This window comes from Marmota marmota, unplaced genomic scaffold (genome assembly GCF_001458135.2).
Source record: "Marmota marmota marmota unplaced genomic scaffold, marMar, whole genome shotgun sequence".
NCBI classification, from domain to species: Eukaryota; Metazoa; Chordata; class Mammalia; order Rodentia; family Sciuridae; genus Marmota; species Marmota marmota.
This window is the reverse complement of record NW_026000261.1, coordinates 10,592,008-10,610,695: the sequence shown is the minus strand read 5'-3', so window position 1 is coordinate 10,610,695 and position 18,688 is coordinate 10,592,008. Positions and strand designations below refer to the sequence as shown.

At 38.1% G+C, this 18,688-nt stretch overlaps 1 protein-coding gene across 1 annotated transcript; it reads left to right on the top strand.

Moving 5' to 3' along the window:
- Window positions 1-2,589: 2,589 nt before the first annotated feature.
- Window positions 2,590-3,096, top strand: LOC107152460 (late histone H2B.L4-like). Its single transcript, XM_015497974.1, has one exon. It carries the CDS (start codon window positions 2,590-2,592, stop codon window positions 3,094-3,096), a length of 507 nt encoding a protein of 168 aa, XP_015353460.1.
- Window positions 3,097-18,688: the final 15,592 nt, after the last annotated feature.

The following is an 18,688-nucleotide window of genomic DNA, read 5'->3' as shown; positions in this document are numbered from 1 at the left end:
TAATGTAAATATTAACATTCAAAATTCTTCAGCCAGAATTTGAAAAAGACATCATCCTAGTTACACGCTGACCTTCCTTTTACTTGCAAACAAGGCAAAAGATACATTTTTCTCACCAGCTCTGGATTTATACTTTTAAAACACCATGTTTAAAAACAAGCAAGCCAGCAGTTACAGACATAGAATTGCCCCTTGATTCTCATCAACCTCCAGGGTGAATTTCACCAGAGGCTCTTCTTGCTTTAGCCCAGCAACCTGCCCACACTGTGGGCCAATGGCTCTGGCTCAGAGGCTGAAGGTTTCTGATTGGTTGAGTCTGAGACTTGAGCTGTTCTGAATGGAAGAAACCATCATCTTTGCATAGTTGCACAGCCTGAATATCTTTGGTTTAAAAACTGCATATTATAGGCTTGAAAAGGCAAGAAAAAGATGCAGATGAAAGAAATAGAATAACTTCAGACTTTAGTAAGCTTGATATATGAATTATTTCCTGAAAATGTGGCTTAGTTATTTCCGTTTTATTTGTGTCTCCATTAATAGATTTAAACAAATTATTAATAAGGAATGTGTTGAAAAAGTTTGATTTGAGTATACATGATTCTCATATCTGCTTTTATATTTCATCTTTGTCCACATAATACAAAAAGAACCACCGGGTAAAGACACTGGACATGTACAAGAGACTGAGAGAAAAAGGTAAATAACATCATTACAAAAGTAATTATGACCTGACTGATTCTTAAAAAGGGTGAAAATATTACTATGTAAAAAATCCATTAAACAGAATTATCAAATGAATAATCCATTATTTACCATGGAGTAAATGGAATAACAGATGTATTGGAAGTGCAATGTTTAGTAAAGAATTCTTTATGAGTCAGGCGGATGCCCCTGCCCCCAGACTGGAGCAGTCCATTGTTGGCAGCACTACAGAACTTTTAGGCCAAGTTTGGCCTTGAAAAGAGCCTTTGGGATATATTCCTGGCATCCAGAGCCAGCTTACTGGTGACAGGTAAACTGGATCACAACCTGATGATGGCTCTGGTGTTCTTGGTCATAACATGGTCACTGATCTTCTCAGGCAGGAGGAGCTTCACTGCTATCAGAATCTCTCTGGAAGTGATGTTCAAGTGGTTGTTCTTGTGGGCCACGGGGCCAGAATAAATCCATGACACTCACAGTTGTCTAGGCAATAGTGAGGCCCATGTGGATGTGCTTAAGCACTGGAAGAAATTGATAGCAAAACTGTATTTGCGAATAATAGACTCGAGTTACTGAGACCGGGCTTTCTCTCTGGTAGTTTATTGCAGAATTAGTGTTTTGTGTAATTTCAGTTAGGACCCATTTTGTTTATTAAACAATGTTGCTAAATGGAGGGTTTTTAAAATAAGTATTGTTAAGAATAAAATTTGGACTTTAAGAGTGCTGAAAGAACTTGTACATATAATACTTTCCACAAAGAATAGAGATGGCTATTTCGATTGAAAAACATAAACCTTTGAAATAAAGATGTTCTTAAAATTAAAAAAAGAATGTTGCTTTTTGAATTATCATAGTTTTTAAGGTGCTCATGTTTTAAAACTTTACGATATTTCATGTCCCTTGCCTAGCTTTCTCTCCCTCTGGTGTCACATTTAATTTCAGTCAGGACCCCTTATATTTATTCATTAATGCTACTATACTGAGGGGATTATTTGGATTGAGTATTGTTTTTTGGTGGGAGGGACACCGAGGATTGAACTCCAGGGCACTTGACCACTGAGCCACATTCCCAACCCTATCTTGTATTTTATTTAGAGACAGGGTCTCACTGAGTTGCTTAGCACCTCACTTTTGCTGAGGCTGGCTTTGAACTCGTATACTCCTGCCTCAGCCTCTCAAGCCACTGGGATTACAGGCGTCAGCCACCACGCCCAGCTAGGATTAAGTATTGTTAAGAATACAATTTGGTACTGTCATGTGTAACTAATTAAAACAAATTTTAAAAAAAGAATACAATTTGGACGTGGAAAATGCTGAAGGAACCTGTACATGTGTAACAAATAGCCGCCTTCTCTTCGTGTTCACCATTTAGAAACTGGGGTTTTGTCATTTCTCCTTTTCCCAGTTCACTGAGGGTTTGATGGGAACGAGAGGCATGAGAGGGACAGTCAGGCCCCTTGGCTTCCAGGAACACTCAGCTGGCCCGGTCAGGGAACTGCTGCTCAAGCCAGAGTGGCTCCTCTCAGGACAAAGATATTTTCTGCTTTGACAAAGCAATAGCCCAGACGTAGCCTATTGGCACATCTCTGAGACCATGCACTAGGGATATTGGCGATAGACTCTCTCATTTCGGTAACCGTCTTTTCAAAATGCTCAAGAGATGTGGTGGATATGGCCCGATGACCTTTTGCCCCCTGTGTCACCTTCCTAACGCTCTGGTAGAGGCAAAAGCAAGGTTCTAGAATGTCAGACATCCTCCGTGATTGGTCAAGCAGGAGGACCATTGCATCACACTGTGCATCCACTCTCATTGGAGGGCAGGTTGACAAGGAACAGGACCGTCCAATCACGTTGTGCTATGTGGGTTAACGCGGGAAGGGCCATCCAATGAGAGGCCAAGCTGCGCATGGCGTGACACAATACCTTCTATATAAGGAACTGCCAGCCCTCCGCAACTGGCATTCTCTCCCACTCTGCGAAGGTGCCAGGGCACTGACTGAACCAGCTTGCAACACATCTTCTGAGATGCCCTTCAAACCCCCAAAGCCTGAGAAGGCCGGGCGGACCGCCCCGCCGAAGGAGAAGAAGCCAAGGCGCCCCAGCCACTCCGGGTGTGGAGATGGTTTCGCCACCTATTTCCCCAGGGTGCTGAAGCACATCCATTCGGGCCTCATCCTCTCCCGGTCGACCGTGAGCGTCCTGGACTCCTTCGTCAAGGACATGTTCGAGCGCATCGCCAGCGAGGCCGGCCGCCTGGCCCGCCAGAACCATCGCTCCACCATCACCTCCAGAGACATCCAAACAGCCGTGCGCCTCCTGCTGCCCAGGGAGATCAGCAAGCACGCGGAGTACGAGGCCACCAGGGCCCTCAGCCGCTCACATCCCCGCCAGTGAGCCGACTCTGGGCGCCCTCAGCAGCCAACCCCAAAGGCTCTTTTCAGAGCCACCAAGGGACTGAAAGACTGCTGCACAGCTCGGGTCTCGTGGGCTCGGGTCTGGGGGTGGGCGAGGGAGTACCCCGCTCTTTCTTAAAGCATTCTTTTTATGTATATACCTTTATTTTGTTTACTTATATGTGGTGCTGAGATCGAACTCAGGGCCTCACAGGTGGGAAGCAAGTGCTCTGCCGCTGAGCCCCAGCCCCAGTCCTAAAGCATTCTTTAATAAACATTGCCTGGACTGGGGCTGGGGCTCAGCGGTAGAGCGCTTGCTTCCCACCTGTGAGGTCCTGGGTTCGAGCCTCAGCACCACATAAAAATAAAATGTATTGTATCCATCTACAGCCATATATAATACTCAATCTATTACATGAGCATTTCTGTCACTTATACGCCTAGATCAGTATCATTGTAAGGATCAGTCAGGTCATAATGTCTCAGAGGCTCCAATTACACTTGCTGGGACAACAATGAGCTTTTTGGGTTGCAGTGACCTGTAACTTACACAGACTCCACCCGCCAGCAGAAGCAGAGAATCTAGCTTCATCTCAAACTTCAATTTCATCAGGATGTCTGGTCTCGATTTTAGATAAAAGATATAGGATAGAATAAGAATATCTCTTGGGGCTTGAGGATTGGTGGAAGAGTGCTTTATTTTTAATATCTTTATGATTTCATCTTTGTATTTTTGGTAGCCTTTGTTTTCTGGAGAGAAATGACTGCATTAATATGGAAAAGAGACAACATGGTGACAGTGTCTGCTTTGTTTCTATGACTGATGTGAGCTAGTAGGAATAGACTCTACAGCAAAGACAATTGGGGGCATGGATAAGCTGTGGCTTCAAACCCCAGTTATGTTTCTTCCTGGCTATACTGCTTTGGAAAGGGTTTTGATCACTCTAAGCCTCAGTGTCCTGCTGAAAGGAGTCCCAAAAGGTTGTGAGGATTCAGTGGGACAATACAAGTAGAGTGTAGGGTGCATATTCAATGAGCAATGAATATTGTCTATGCTGATTCCTGGTCCTGATATTAGTGTCTTAGACAATTAGAGGGGTTGGGGTGAGATTCAGTGCTGGACAGCTGAGTGGATGCACTCTCCTGGCTGCCTGGTCACCACCTGTTTGCTTAGGGATGACAATGAGATAAGGGAGGATGATTTTTCCCTCCTGAACCTCACATTAGGTTACTGGAGTTGCAGAGATAAGGCCACTAAGATTAGTGATGGGCAGTTGCTAGGGAGCAATTGGAAAGTGCCTAATAAGCCTCAATGGCTTTTGGCATTGCTGACTGAGGGCAAAAATGTAGAAGAAAGGATTTGGAAAATTTTCACCACAAAGAATAGAGGAGATAAACATATTTAATCTGATTTATGTGATACCCTATATACATGTACACCTTTTATGTATTTTTGTATAAATTAAGTCACCAAGTGAAATGAAATTCTTGTTTTGTGCTAGATGTGTACAACAATTTTGAGGACCACTTTGAGGGATTTGCTTGCTGTTGATTTTGTGGTAGTTTTGCTTGGTCTACTTATATAGCAAGCACTTTTTCTCAAATATTTTCATAAGACATTTTTAATATTTCAGAATAACAGCAATTAATAATTCTGATAAGGGAGTTTATTTGTTCTACATCCTATTGATCTCAAGGGGAGTGGCTGGGGGTGAAATTCCCTTCGTCCCACCTGTAATACTCCCATTTTCCAATNGGGAAGTATTATATATGAAAGTGAAAAGCCCCAATATCCTAATGTGTCTTTTGTTTTTTATTATTTTAAGCTTGTTTAAGTAACATATTGACTACCAGATTGAACCAGTAAAGAATTAAGAATAGAAATCCATTGGTTTAGACAAAAGGGACTGAAGGGAAGGGAGCATGGAAGAGAATAAGAAAGGCAGTAGAATTAATTTGACATAACTTTCTTAGCCTTCTATTTGAATACATGACCAGTGAAACCCCACATCATGTACAACCACAAGAATAGCATCCTAATTAGAATAATTTATACTTCATATATGTATTATATGCCAAAATTATTATACTGTCATGTATATCTAAAAAGAACAAATAAAATAAAAATGTTTTTAAAAAAAGGAAATTTGGAAAAAATAGAAGTCATCGATGTACTTCCACATCATCACTATCTCAAATGGTCAGGCTTCCCAAGAGTGTTTACTGCTACACATTTATGGAGAAATTATTTCTACTAGTAATAAAATGGTTCTATATTAAGAAGGTGCAAAATGCTCATTTTTGTATTTACATAATATCTTATGGTGACAAAACCAGCAGGAAAAAAACACATGGTTATCTTATTTTTGAATGATCCCATTAACAAATGAGAACACAAAATATGTGGTTGTACTGTTAGCCATCAAATACTTCTATTAAACTGATGCAGGACACAGGAGACACATCCACTACAATGTCCACATTTACATACTCAATTCGCCACGACTAAAAACAAACAAACAAATAAGAACATGAAAAGAGCCACACTCATTTTTCCGAAATCCTGGGGGTGAATATCCCAGGAAGCCTCTTTTTTGGTTCATGCAGGGTCATCTTCTCACACTTTATGCCATAGCTTTGGGGCATGATCTGCACACACTGGATGCTCCCATCCTCTGTTTGATGCATCTTTATGATATTGAGTCCTACCATGTTTATTTTAACCCATCATCTTTCTGGAAGCATTTTATATAGTTGAGGTTTTTCATGAACCCCTATTTGTTGATTTAGTGTAAGCATTCCTGCTTGCATCTAAAATCATCTTCCTGTGATCATTTTACATCTCCTTAAACAATGTTCTGTAGAAATCTTTTGAAGAAGATTTCCATTGGTGTGAACTCCAAGCACTTTTATTTTCTCTCAGGCATCTTTATTTCTGAGTTGGGTTCTGCAGAAAACTGATGTTGGGTTGAAATTTAGTTGGCAGAACATTTATCCATAGCTGAAGAAGTGATGGAAGGAGGCTGTTGTGGACAGAGAGAGAACATTTCTATTGCACAGCAAGCAAATGCCTCTATATGGGAGCTCTAAATGCAAAAGGCTTATTGAGGGTATTCCTCATTGTATAGATATACTTCTCCTTGATTGCGAATCATTATGGGCCTTCTTGGGAAGTAACTTTGATAAGGCATATCCTGCAGCACCCCAAAGGACTAATGACTGAAGACTAGCACCTTCTGACATTTCCAAAGGCTGAAAGAGAGAGTCTGTCCTGCAGGGATTCTGAGTGTTCCACCTGCGTATCTATCACATTCTCCTTCTTAAACAATACTTTAGCTGAGAATACATCACTATGCTGACAGTTACTTTCTTTCAGACTTTTTGATTTCCACCTTCTGATATATGGTGGTTGACTATCACACTATTATTCCTTTACTGGTAATGAGATTTTTAAAAATATCAGCTGTTATAATCTATCTTTTCATTTTTCTGAAGCTTTAGTGTGATGTGAACAGATGTGTTCTCTGAATCTAGTAAATCACACAATGCCTGAATTCTATAAAATCACCAGCTATTTCTTCTTTGAATATAATTTGTCCCTGTTTGTCCAATATTACTTTACAAACTCCTATGAGATAGATCATACACTTTTTAGTCAAGTCCTTAAGGCTCCTCCCATGTTTTGAATCCAATCTTACTCTTTATCTATGAAGATTTCTTGATGATTTTTTGTCTATCTTCTTGTTCTCCAATTCTCTATCCAAGTGTGCCCCATCTTGTATTTAATGTTTCCTTAATGTTTTCTTCAGGTGATTATCATTTTTGTATTTCAAAAAATGCCTATTTTCATAATTAGCTATTTCTTCCTTATGTATAATATACTTATCATTTATTTAAACGTGTTAAAGATATTTCTTACTAGTTTGAAGCTGATATTATGTCTTTAGGTGTATAGATTTTAGTTTATTGTTTACAACAATACAGCCTTTTTAAATATTGTGCACTAGCTTATGGGGATTTTACCTAAGGGGTAATCATCATAATAACAGAAGAATTCTGAGTTGTCCTAAATTACAGTATAGGCCCAAGAATGGAAGGATGAGAGAGATTTAAAAAATCATTTTAACTCCAGTCTTCAAGCTAAATCATCAAGGAAAAAGAAAAAAGTCTATTCTACATTCCTTTCCTGTATGATTACCCTTCAAATTCACAAAATATACTGCTTTAGGAACCAACAAACCAAGAAGTAGCAAAAATGTCTTTGTGAACTAACTTCCTATCCCAGGATAATGCATGCATCCCATTATCCTGCTCTTCTTACCTATAGCAATATAGGTTTGATGTAATGATTAATGTTTCTACTCCCAAAACTTTCATTATAAACTCAAGGCCCCTTAAGTCTGGTGGACATTTTCCAACTGCAATCTGGCTTGGGAAATTTGCTCCAGGATCAGTTCTTTAACTTTGAAAGGCATCTGTAACAGCTTAAAAGCCTTTATTTTAGAGACATTGTAGCTTCCAAAGTTTGATTTTTGAAGTCATAACATCACTTGTACTGGAGAGGCTAGCCAGAACAATTAGGCAACAGAAATAAAGGGCATTCAAGTAGGAAAGGAAAAGGTAAAATAAACTCCATTTTCTAATGGCATACCATTGTATGTATATACATTTTATCAAATAACTCTTAGAACAGATAAATGAATTTGGTGATGTCACAAGAAACAAAATCCACCCACAAAAATTGATAGTGCTTCTACATCCTAATAAAGAAATATCTGAAAAAGAGATTACAGAAAAAATCCTGCTCCCATGGCACTAGAACCCAAAACAAAAATAAAAATAAAATACACAAAGTTGTAAATTTAACAAAAAAGATGAAAGAACAATATTCTAAAAATTATTAAACACTGATGAAGAAGAGTGAAGAAAACACAAATAAGTGGTAAGATATGTCATGAACACGGATCAGCAACCTAAGTAAGAATTAATATTGCTAAAATGTGAACATTACCCAAAATGATCTACAGATCAATGCAATCCCTATCAAAACTCCAGTGACATTTTCACATAAATATAAAGTAATCCTTAAAATTTTAAGGAATCACAAAAGACTCCAAATGGCTAAAATGATCCTGAGCAAAAAGCAAAACTGGAAGCATCAGGATTCCTGATTTCATGGTATACTACAAGCCATAGTAAACAAAACAACAGGATACCAGCATACAAACAGCCACATGAACCAATATAACAGGATAGAAAGCCCAAAAATATTACCATGTACTTCAGTCAATAAGTTTTCAACAAAGATACTAAGAATATGCAAGGCGGAAGGGCAGTTTATTTAATAAGTTGTTTGGGGAGAACTTGTTATTCACATGCAGAAAAATGATATTTGATCTTTATCTCATACCACATCAAAAAAATCTACTGCAGACCTGCAGGCTTCAATATAAGACCTGAAACTGTACATATACTACAAGAAATCATGGGGGAAATCTCCAAGACATAGATCTTGGCAACAATTTTTGGAATATGATCCCTCAAACAAGGCAACAAACAAAGATAAACAAGTGGTATGATATTAAACTAAAGAGCTTGACAGCAAAGGAAACAATGAGTAAAGAGACAACCCTCAGAATGATATAAAAATATTTGTAAACCATATATCCAATAGGGGGTGAATATTAAAAATATATGAGGAACATATATTTTTATGTGTTCAAGTGACTTGGTTAGAAAAATCACTAACCTGATTTTTTAATGAGTAAATGACCTGAACAGACACTTCTCAAAATAAAAAATGCAAATACCCAATAGGTACATTAAACAGTGCTCAGCATCACTGATCATCAGGGAAATGCAAATTCAAACCACAGTGAGATATCACCTCACAAATGTTAGAATGGCTTTTATCAAAAAGGTGAAACAAAATAAATGCTGAGAAGGCGAGGATGTGGAGGAAAGGAAAGTCTTATACACATACTGGTGGGAATGCAAATTAGTAGAGTCCTTATAGAAAACAGTAGGGAAGTTCCTCAAAAAAACTAAAAACAGAGCTCCTCTCTGACCCATCAATCCCATTTCTGGGTATATATCAAAGAAAATGAAAGTAGTATGTCAAAGAGATAGCTGAAGTCTCATGTTCACTGCAGCATTATTCACTAGAGCCAAGATGTGGAATCAACCTAAGTGCCCACCAAGGAGTGAATGGATAACAAAAATGTGGTATATATACACAATGGAATACTATTCTGACTTAAAAAGAAGAGGAAATTGTGTCGTTTGAGACAATGCTGATGGACCTGGAGGACATTATGCTTAGGGATAAAATCCAGGGAGGAATACGAATTACCACAAAATCTCACTTATATGTGGAATCTAAAAAGGGCAAACTTATAGAAGTAGAGAGTAGGATGATGGTTTCCAGAGGTAATGCAGGGGAATGACAGGTGGGAGGGAGGCAGTGGGAAATTACTGAGCAAAATGGACAAAGTTTTGAGATTTACTGCACAGCAAAGTGACTATAGACAGCAATAATATAGTGTATATTTCAAAATAACAGAGTAAATTTCAAATGTTTCAGTATAAAAATGATGGGAAACTGAGGCAATGGATGTGTTGATGCTATAGTTTGTCTTGGTTATCCCGCAAAGGCCCATGTATTAAACGCCTTAGTTCTGAATTTGGTACTATTGCAAAGTGGTAAAAACCTATCATAGGTTCTGTCCAGTGGGAAGTTTTAGGTCCTTGATCCCTCGAAGGGCATTGTGGGATACCAGTCACTTGCTCTCTTTCTTTATCTTATGACTTCCATGAAGTGAATGGGTTGCCTCAGCCACACATTTCAATCATTATATGCTACTTTTCTATGGGTTCCAAAGAAATAGGGCCAAATGACCATGGATGGAATGTTCCACAACTGTGAACATAAATTAATCTTTCCTCTTTTTAAGTTGATTATTTCAGATATCATGTTACCATAACAGAAAGATGACTAACAGTGTATTACCTTGATGTACTTATTCCACATTGTACACATATGAGAAAATCATATTGCACCCCATAAACATATACAATTGTGACTTGTTCATCAAAAATAATACTGAAAAATGTAAGACTAATAATCCCAAGCATTGATAAAGATGTTTAACACTGGGATTCCTTTGCATTAACAGTGCTAAATGCAAATGGTACAGTACTTTGGAAACTATTTTCCATTTTCTTTTAAATTTAAAGTTAAATGTACACCTACCGTGTGGTCCAGCAATCCCAAACCTGAGTATTTATTTATTTATGAGAAAATAAAGCATATAAACATAAAATGAAACTATAGAAAAGAATTTAGCAGTGGTAAAAAGAAGGCACAACCATTCACATCTCACATCTCACACTGTTGGAGTTTGGTTAATAACTGGTACAATTTCATTTGAATCAACACTTAAATGAAGATTGAGTAAGGTGAAGCACATCAATGATGTTTTCCTTCTATTTCTAGCATATTTCCTGTCAAGTAACTTCATCTGGAGATGTGCGATTTCTATGAAACCCTCATAGATTCAGATATTTGTAGGCTAATTTTACCTCCAATGTACTAGCAACTGACTGGAGTGAAAATTGAGAGATCATCTGGATCCTGGTGTCAGATTAACTGGATAGCTATGTAGTGTGACCTTTGTTGAGTCCTTTTACCTCTCTGGGAAGATTCCATCTGTAAAAAAATCCTGAAATTCCTAAAAGGGATAAGAATTCATTATGCTGGTTCAAGTAGTATATCAAGCACAGTAAGTCAGTATACTATTCCACCTTGAACCAAAATTCCCCATGGTACATGACAAAATAACTCAAGAAGTATCAGAACCTCCTAAAGACCAAGATGGAAGAGGGTATGTGTTTAACTTTAATACCCAAAGGCTGATATTCACCCATATCTCTGTGAAGGAAGACCTTGGAAGCAGAGTTTCTCAAATTATAGAGAGATTTTAGGACTGAAGAAGAATCACAAGGTAAGAGAGAGGCCCTGCAGGCAAGGACTGGCTTGTCACAACTCTCAGGTGAACATAGAGTAACATCTCAAGAACTGGATCAATGACCTTATGAAGAGGAGTCCTGATACTCCAATGCTCTACTCATATTCTCTCAGGGATTGACCACACTAACCTGTGGTCATAAATTTGTATTTAAGGTCCCTCATAATAGGAAAGATAAGTAAATGGCTGCTTTTTCAAGTTTCTCTTCCTCACTACATACTCCTTCCCTCTTTTTTTATCTTTTAAATTTGTTCTAATTAGTTATACATGACCGTAGAATTTATTTTGACACATCATACATAAATGGAGTATAACTTCTAATTCTTTTGGTTATACATGATGTAGAATCACACTGGTCATGTAGTCATATATGCACATAGGGTAATAATGTCTGATTCATTCTACTATCCTTCCTACCCCAATACCTCCTCCTCTCCCTTCACTCCCTTCTGCCTAATCCAAAGTAACTCTATTTTTCCCTAGCCTCCCCCACTTTATTGTGAATTAACTTCTGCATATCAGAGGAAGCATTCAACCTTTGGTTTTGGGGGATTGGCTTATTTTGCTTAGTATGATATTCTCCAGCTCCATCCAAATCACTGGCAAATGCCATCATTTCCTTCTTCTTTAAGGTGAAGTAATATTTTACTATGTATATATACCATAATTTCTTTTTCCATTCATCTGTTGAAGGGCACCTAGGTTGGTTCCATAGTTTAGCTATTGTGAATTGAGCTGCTATGAACATTGATGGGGCTGTGTCACTGTATTATGCTGATTTTAAGTTCTTTGGGCATAAACCGAGGAGTAGGATAGTTGGGTCAAATGGTGGTTCCATTTCAAGTTTCTGAGGAATCTCCATACCACTTTCCATATAGTTGCACCAATTTACAGTCCCACCAGCAATGTATGAGTGTACTTTTTCCTGCACTACTATATTGTTCTTATATTCTTGATAATTGCCATTCTGACTGAAGTGAGGTGAAATAATATAGTAGTTCTGATTTGCATTTCTCTAATTGCTAGAGATGTTGAAAATTTTTCATATATTTGTTGATCAATTGTATTTCTTCTTCTGTGAAGTGTCTGTTCAGTTCCTTAGCCCATTTATTAACTGGGTTATTTGTGATTATTGTGTGTGTGTGTGTGTGTGTGTGTGTGTGTTAAGCTTTTTGAGTTATTTATATCCTGGAGATTAATACTCTATCTCAGGTTCAGGTGGTAACAATTTTCTCCCATTTTGTAGGCTCTCGTTTCATGTTATTGATTGTTTCCTTGGCTGAGAAGAAGCTTTTTAACTTGATGCCATTCCATATATTGATTCTTGACTTTACTTCTTGCCCTTTAGGAGTCTTGTTAAGGAAGTCAGATCCTAAGTTGGCATGGTGAAGATTTGGGCCTATTTTTCTTCTATTAGGTTCAGCATCTCTGTTCTAGGGCCTAAGTCTTTGATCCACTTTGAATTGAGTTTCATACATGGTGAGAAATAGGGTTTTAATTTCATTTTGTTACATATGGATTTCAGTTTTCCTAGCACAATTTATTGAATAGGCTATATTTTCTCCAGTGAGTGTTTTTGGCATCTTTGTCTAGTATTAGATAACTGTATTTATGAGGGTTTGTCTCTGTATCTTCTATTTTGTGCAATTGGTCTACATGTCTTTTTTGGTGCCAATACCATGCTGTTTTTATTATTATGGCTCTGTAGTATAGTTTAAGTTCTGGTATTGTGATGCTTCCTGATTCACTCTTCTTGCTAAGGATTGGTTTGGCTATTCTGGGTCTCTTATTTTTCCAAATGAATTTAATGATTGCTTTTTCTAGTTCTATGAAGAGTGTCATGGGATTTTAATAGGAATTGCATCAAATCTGTATAACACTTTTGGTAGTAAGGTCATTTTGAACTAGGGATAGTAAGAATATACCTCAACATTGTAAAAGCTACCTATGCTAGATCCAAGGCCAACATCATTCTAAATGGAGAAAAAAATGGAAATATTCCTTCTAAAAACTGTAACAAGACAAGGATGCTTTCTTTTATCACTTTTGTTCAACATTGTCCTTGAAACTCTAGCCAGAGCAATTAGGGAGGAGAAAGAAATTAAAGGGATATGAGTAGAAAAAGAAGAGCTCAAACTATCACTATTTACTGGTTCTATATTTAGAAGATCAAAACAATTCCACCAGAAAACTTCTAGAACTAATAAATGAATTCAGCAAAGTAGCAGAATATAAAATTAACACCCATAAATCAAATGCTTCCCTATACATCAGTGATGAATCTACTAAAAGAAAAATTAGAAAAACTACCCCATTCACAATAACCTCAAAAAATACTTGGGAACCAATCTAACAAAAAAGGCAAAAGACCTCTACAATTAAAACTACAGAACACAAAGAAAGAAATTGAAGAAGACTTTAGATGATGGAAAGACCTCCCATGCTCCTAGATAGGCAGAATTAATATTATCCAAATGGCCATACTACTAAAAGCATTAATCAGATTTAATGCAATTCCTGTGCTGTTATGCAGGAGTGAGGACCATGATCAAAGAGGAAGAGGTCAATGATGAGTCAAGAATAAGGAATGCTGCGCCCCTGCCCTGACTCAGGCAATGGCAAGGCCCTACTGAGGTGGATGGCGCAAGGCGTCCATCCTCTGGAGGAGCACAGTATGTTTCTGGGAATGGGTTGGTTTGTTTTTGTATTCCTTTAATAAGTATAGTTGCGATTTCTCATATGACCATTAAGTATGAAGGAAATAACATGACTTTCCCAATTAATGCAACTACTTCTAAAGAATAGATCTGTTTGCTCTAAATGCAATGATTCAGCTGTGGAGCGTAAATTGTTGATGTCTAATGAAAAACTCCCTGCATTCCTGTCAAGGAAGTTTTTGAGAAATTAAATTAAAATCTAGAGAAGAAAAATTAATGTTAAGAAGACAGATTAGTGCTTAGTACTGGGCAACTTGTTCTTGTTCCTGTGCACAATGGTTTGTGCTCTTACTCTTGTTTGATTAAAATTAATAACAAGTCAACCACTTGCCTTAACCATGGCACCGGTTCCAGTCAGTAAGTCAAGAAAGAATAGTCAAGGTATAGGCCAATAGTTTGGGACATTTCTAACTATTATTAAAAGTTAACTAAGCAGAAACAGCTCAAAGCAAAACGCGAACTGAAAGTACAAATGCTTGCTTATGCATAAGCCAAGATACATTCTTCTATTCTAATTGTAGCTACGTAATATTTTGTTTCTTTGAATAATGATTCCTGTTTTGTAACCACAAAGTACTGTGAGCCTGCCAAAATGAAAAGTATATATGATCAACTTCACAAGTAAAGATTGGGATCAGCACCTTCACTTTGGTGTCTGTGTTGTTTCTCCACCCCCCTTTCGCCGACTCCTCACCATCCGTTTGTCTCCTGAGACCCCCTGTTGGAGCTGGTCTCCAAAGGAACAATCCCATGGTATTGGAATCTACACTAGGGAGAAGTTTTTGTTTTGTTTTTGTTTTTTGTTGTTTGTTTTTTGCAAGAGTACCAGGGATTAAGCTCAGGGGCACTTGACCACTGAGCCACAACCCCAGCCTTATTTTATATTTTATTTAGAGACAGGGTCTCACTGAGTTGCTTAGCACCTTGCTAAATTGCTGAGGCTGGCTTTGAACTCCCATTCCTCCTCCTTCTACCTCCCAAGCCACTGGGATTACAAGCATGTGCCACCGTGCCCAGCCCTGGGGAGAGGTTTTTACCCTCCAACTTCAACTTGGTGGATTTTATTTTTTCAGCCACATGTGCTTATATGTGAAAAGAAATTAAACTCAATATTCAAATACTTAAGGAAGAAATCAGAGATGGGGAAAAGGTTAAACTTTTATTCCCTTCATTGATTCCCTTTGCTATTTTAATGATGGAATGGGCAGAAGACAACCAAAAATCAGGGAAAAACTCAAGACAAGAATATAAGTAACAACATCTACCCTAATTTTCAAAGATGAACCCTTATTTGCCAAGTTCCTATCACCTCTGCCCACTTGCAAGGTTTGTCTCAGGATCAGGGGCTTCGGGTTCTTCATTGACTGATTCAGTGGTCAGTGTGACTTAGGCCACTCTTCTTGGATGCTCTCATCACCTCAGAAATGTACAGTTGAAGAGCATGAAGATTTATAGTATTTTTTAAAGTTATATAACCTGTAAAACAATAGACCCAGAGAAATCTGAAAGTTATAATAGGAGTTTCAGTCTCCTGGAAGCTTGAAAAGGTATTTCTCTGGAAATTTTTGATTCATGTGTTCCTAGAATAGGTTTGGATCCTTGGTCATGTACTTAAATGAATTCCTTAAATCAAGTCATTTTGAAAGAGAATAACTTTTCCTATTAATTATGTTTTCCTTGGTATGAGACTTATTATTGACTATTTACACCATTAACACCATTTTCGTTCATTCCTCTTTTCAGTAAGACACACCATTAATTAGATCACAGTTGCTCAGTGTGATTTTCTCCTATTCTGCCACTGAGGTGAATAATCAGATATACTCCTCTCCCATTCTAGACTCAAACTCAAGACCCATTTCTCCACTCTCCTTCCTATAATCATCTGTGTCAGTCACCCTCACACTCCCAGTCTGCATTCCATAGTCCAATTGTGGTGATATTAAACTTATGTTACACATGCTTATGGTTTGAATATGAGGTGTTCCCCAAAAGCTCCTGTGTTAATACAAGAATGTTCAGAAGTGATATGATTGGATTGTGAGAGCTATAAGCCAATGAGTCCATCTTAATTTGAATGGACTGATTAGGTGGTAACTATAGGCCGGTGGGGCATGGCTGGAGGGAGTGGGTTACTGAGGGCTTGCCCTGGAAGGGCCCATCTTCTCTGCAGTTCCATCACCCCTCTAGGCCTCCCTGTCTGCTTCCCAGCTGCCATGAATGGAGTAATGCTCCTCCATGGCACACACTTCTGCCAACATGTGCTACCTCTGCTCAGACCCAGAGCAATAGACTCAGTTGTCTATAAATTGAGAGAGACCTCTGAAACTGTAAGCCCCAAATAAACTTTTCCTTATCTAAATTATTCTTGTCAGGTACTGTGGTGACAACCATGGGAAGCTGATGAATATAGATCCCATACACTTTCTGAATGTACACACAGGAAAAATGCAAAGAAAATACCTTAATGGTTCAGTTTCTTCAAGTAACTACTCACATAGCTATATGTTTGAGGAACAGTATGTAAGGATTACCATTCTGTGGGAAAACCTTTGAGTGTCATATAGAAAAAATACTGGCATTCTGATGTAGCAACAATGAGCATGATATAAATTAAGTAACTGTGAGGAGCATCATTTTTGATCTGGTACACAATTTTTTCTCTGAAAAGTCTCATGGCTTTGTAAAGGGCCTTTGATGGGATCTCAGACTATAATGGCCCACCAGACTTATTTTTGTATTAGAACTGTAGAGAAACCAAGCCTTTATGTGACCTCCTTGAGCAGACATTGCCTCCCTTTCTGCCTGAACTATTCAGGGAATCCCTTGGTAGCATCCTTCCCTGGCTGCACTAATTCTCTTGAGAACATGTGGCTCTAGCAAAGGAACAATCTTCTGAATGTTTGGTCTCTCCTGAGAGGGTCTTACCATGTCATTATGGACCCAAATAAGTTTGACTTTTAATAGATTACCCAAGGTTTGTTTCAATGTTTGAGAATGACATCCTTTATAAGTTTTTATACCCTAATCCAAAAAGGAACTTACAACTTATTTTTTAAGTACAAATGTAAACAATAACAAAAACTGTCCTTTAAAGGAAGTCCTAATAAATTTCAAAGGATTGAAATCATAAAGCATGACCGACCTCTATCCACAGTAATGAGAAGCTAGGTATCAATAATAATATTTTTAAAGCAACTGGAATATCACTGCTTCAAAATTCATCAGTATGCATATATAAAAACAAGCAGAAAAAAGACTATTGGGTCAAGAAGACAATATAATAAATTAATCATGTTGACATTAACATTCACATTATGTAAAGAAAAATAAAAAGTGATCTTCTTTTTATCCATTCATCTACTGAAGGGCATCTAGGTTGGCTCCACAGTTTAGCTATTGTGAATTGTGCTGCTATAAACATTGATGTGGCTGTGTCCCTGTAGTATGCTGATTTTAAGTCCTCTGGGTATAGACTGAGGCGAGGGATAGCTGAGTCAAATGGTGTTTCCATTCCCAGATTTCCAAGGAATCTCCATACTGCTTTCCATAATGGCTGCACCAATTTACAGTCCCACCAGCAATGTATGAGTGTATGAATATGTTTTTGGTGCCTTTTCCCCCACATCCTTGCCAACACTTATTGTTGTCTTCATAATAGCTGGCTTTCTGACTGGAGTGAGATGATATCTTAGAGTGGTTTTGATTTGCATTTCTCTAATTGCTGGAGATGATGAACATTTTTTCATATATTTGTTGAATCATTGTATATCCTCTTCTGAGAAGTGTCTGTTCAGGTCCCTGGCCCATTTATTGATTGGGTTATTTGTTTTTGTTGTTGTTGTTGTTGTTGTTTCTTGGTGCTTAACTTTTTGAGTTCTTTATATACCCTAGAGATTAGTGCTCTATCTGATGTGTAAGGGATAAAGATTTGCTCCCAGGATGTAGGCTCTCTGTTCACCTCACAGATTGTTTCTTTTGTTGAGAAGAAACCTTTTAGTTTGAATCCATCCCATTTATTGATTCTTGGTTTTAATTCTTACACTATAGGAGTCTTATTAAGGAAGTTGGGGCCTAATCCCACACAATGAATATTAGGACCTACTTTTTCTTCTATTAGATGCAGAGTCTCTGGTTTAATTCCTAGGTCCTTGATCAACTTTGAGTTGAGTTTTGTGCATGGTGAGAGATAGGGATTTAATTTCATTTTATTGCATATGGATTTCCAGTTTTCCCAGCACAATTTGTTTGAAGAGGCTATCTTTTCTCCAATGCATATTTTTGACACTTTTATATAATATAATTGTAATTTTGTGGGTTAGTCTCTGTGTCCTCTATTCTGTACCATTGATCTACCAGTCTGTTTTGGTGCCAATACCATGCTGTTTTTGTTACTATGGCTCTGTAGTATAGTTTAAGATCTGGTATAGTGATGCCACCTGCTTCACTCTTCCTGATAAGGATTGCTTTAGCTATTCTGGGTCTCTTATATTTCCAGATGAATTTCATGAATGCTTTTACTATTTCTATGAGTAATGCCTTCCACCATGTGACCAGCGCATTGGTTTCATTAAAGAGGTTCTTGGCATAAAAGTTAACTAGTGAGATCGAAATAAAAACACAGACTCAGTTACCTTTTTCTATGACCAGGTCCGAGACGGCTCCCCCTCTGGCTCCCACCTCGAACCACCCGGTATGGCAGCAGGGATTACTCAGGGCTAGCAGGAGAGAGAGAGAGAGCATGCCAGGGAGTAGCCTTTTATTGGGGAACAAGAAATTCAGGGGAGAATTCCATCCAATGAAGGTTGAGGGGGGCAGCACTCCAAGGTCAGGGTCAGTGATTGGCCCC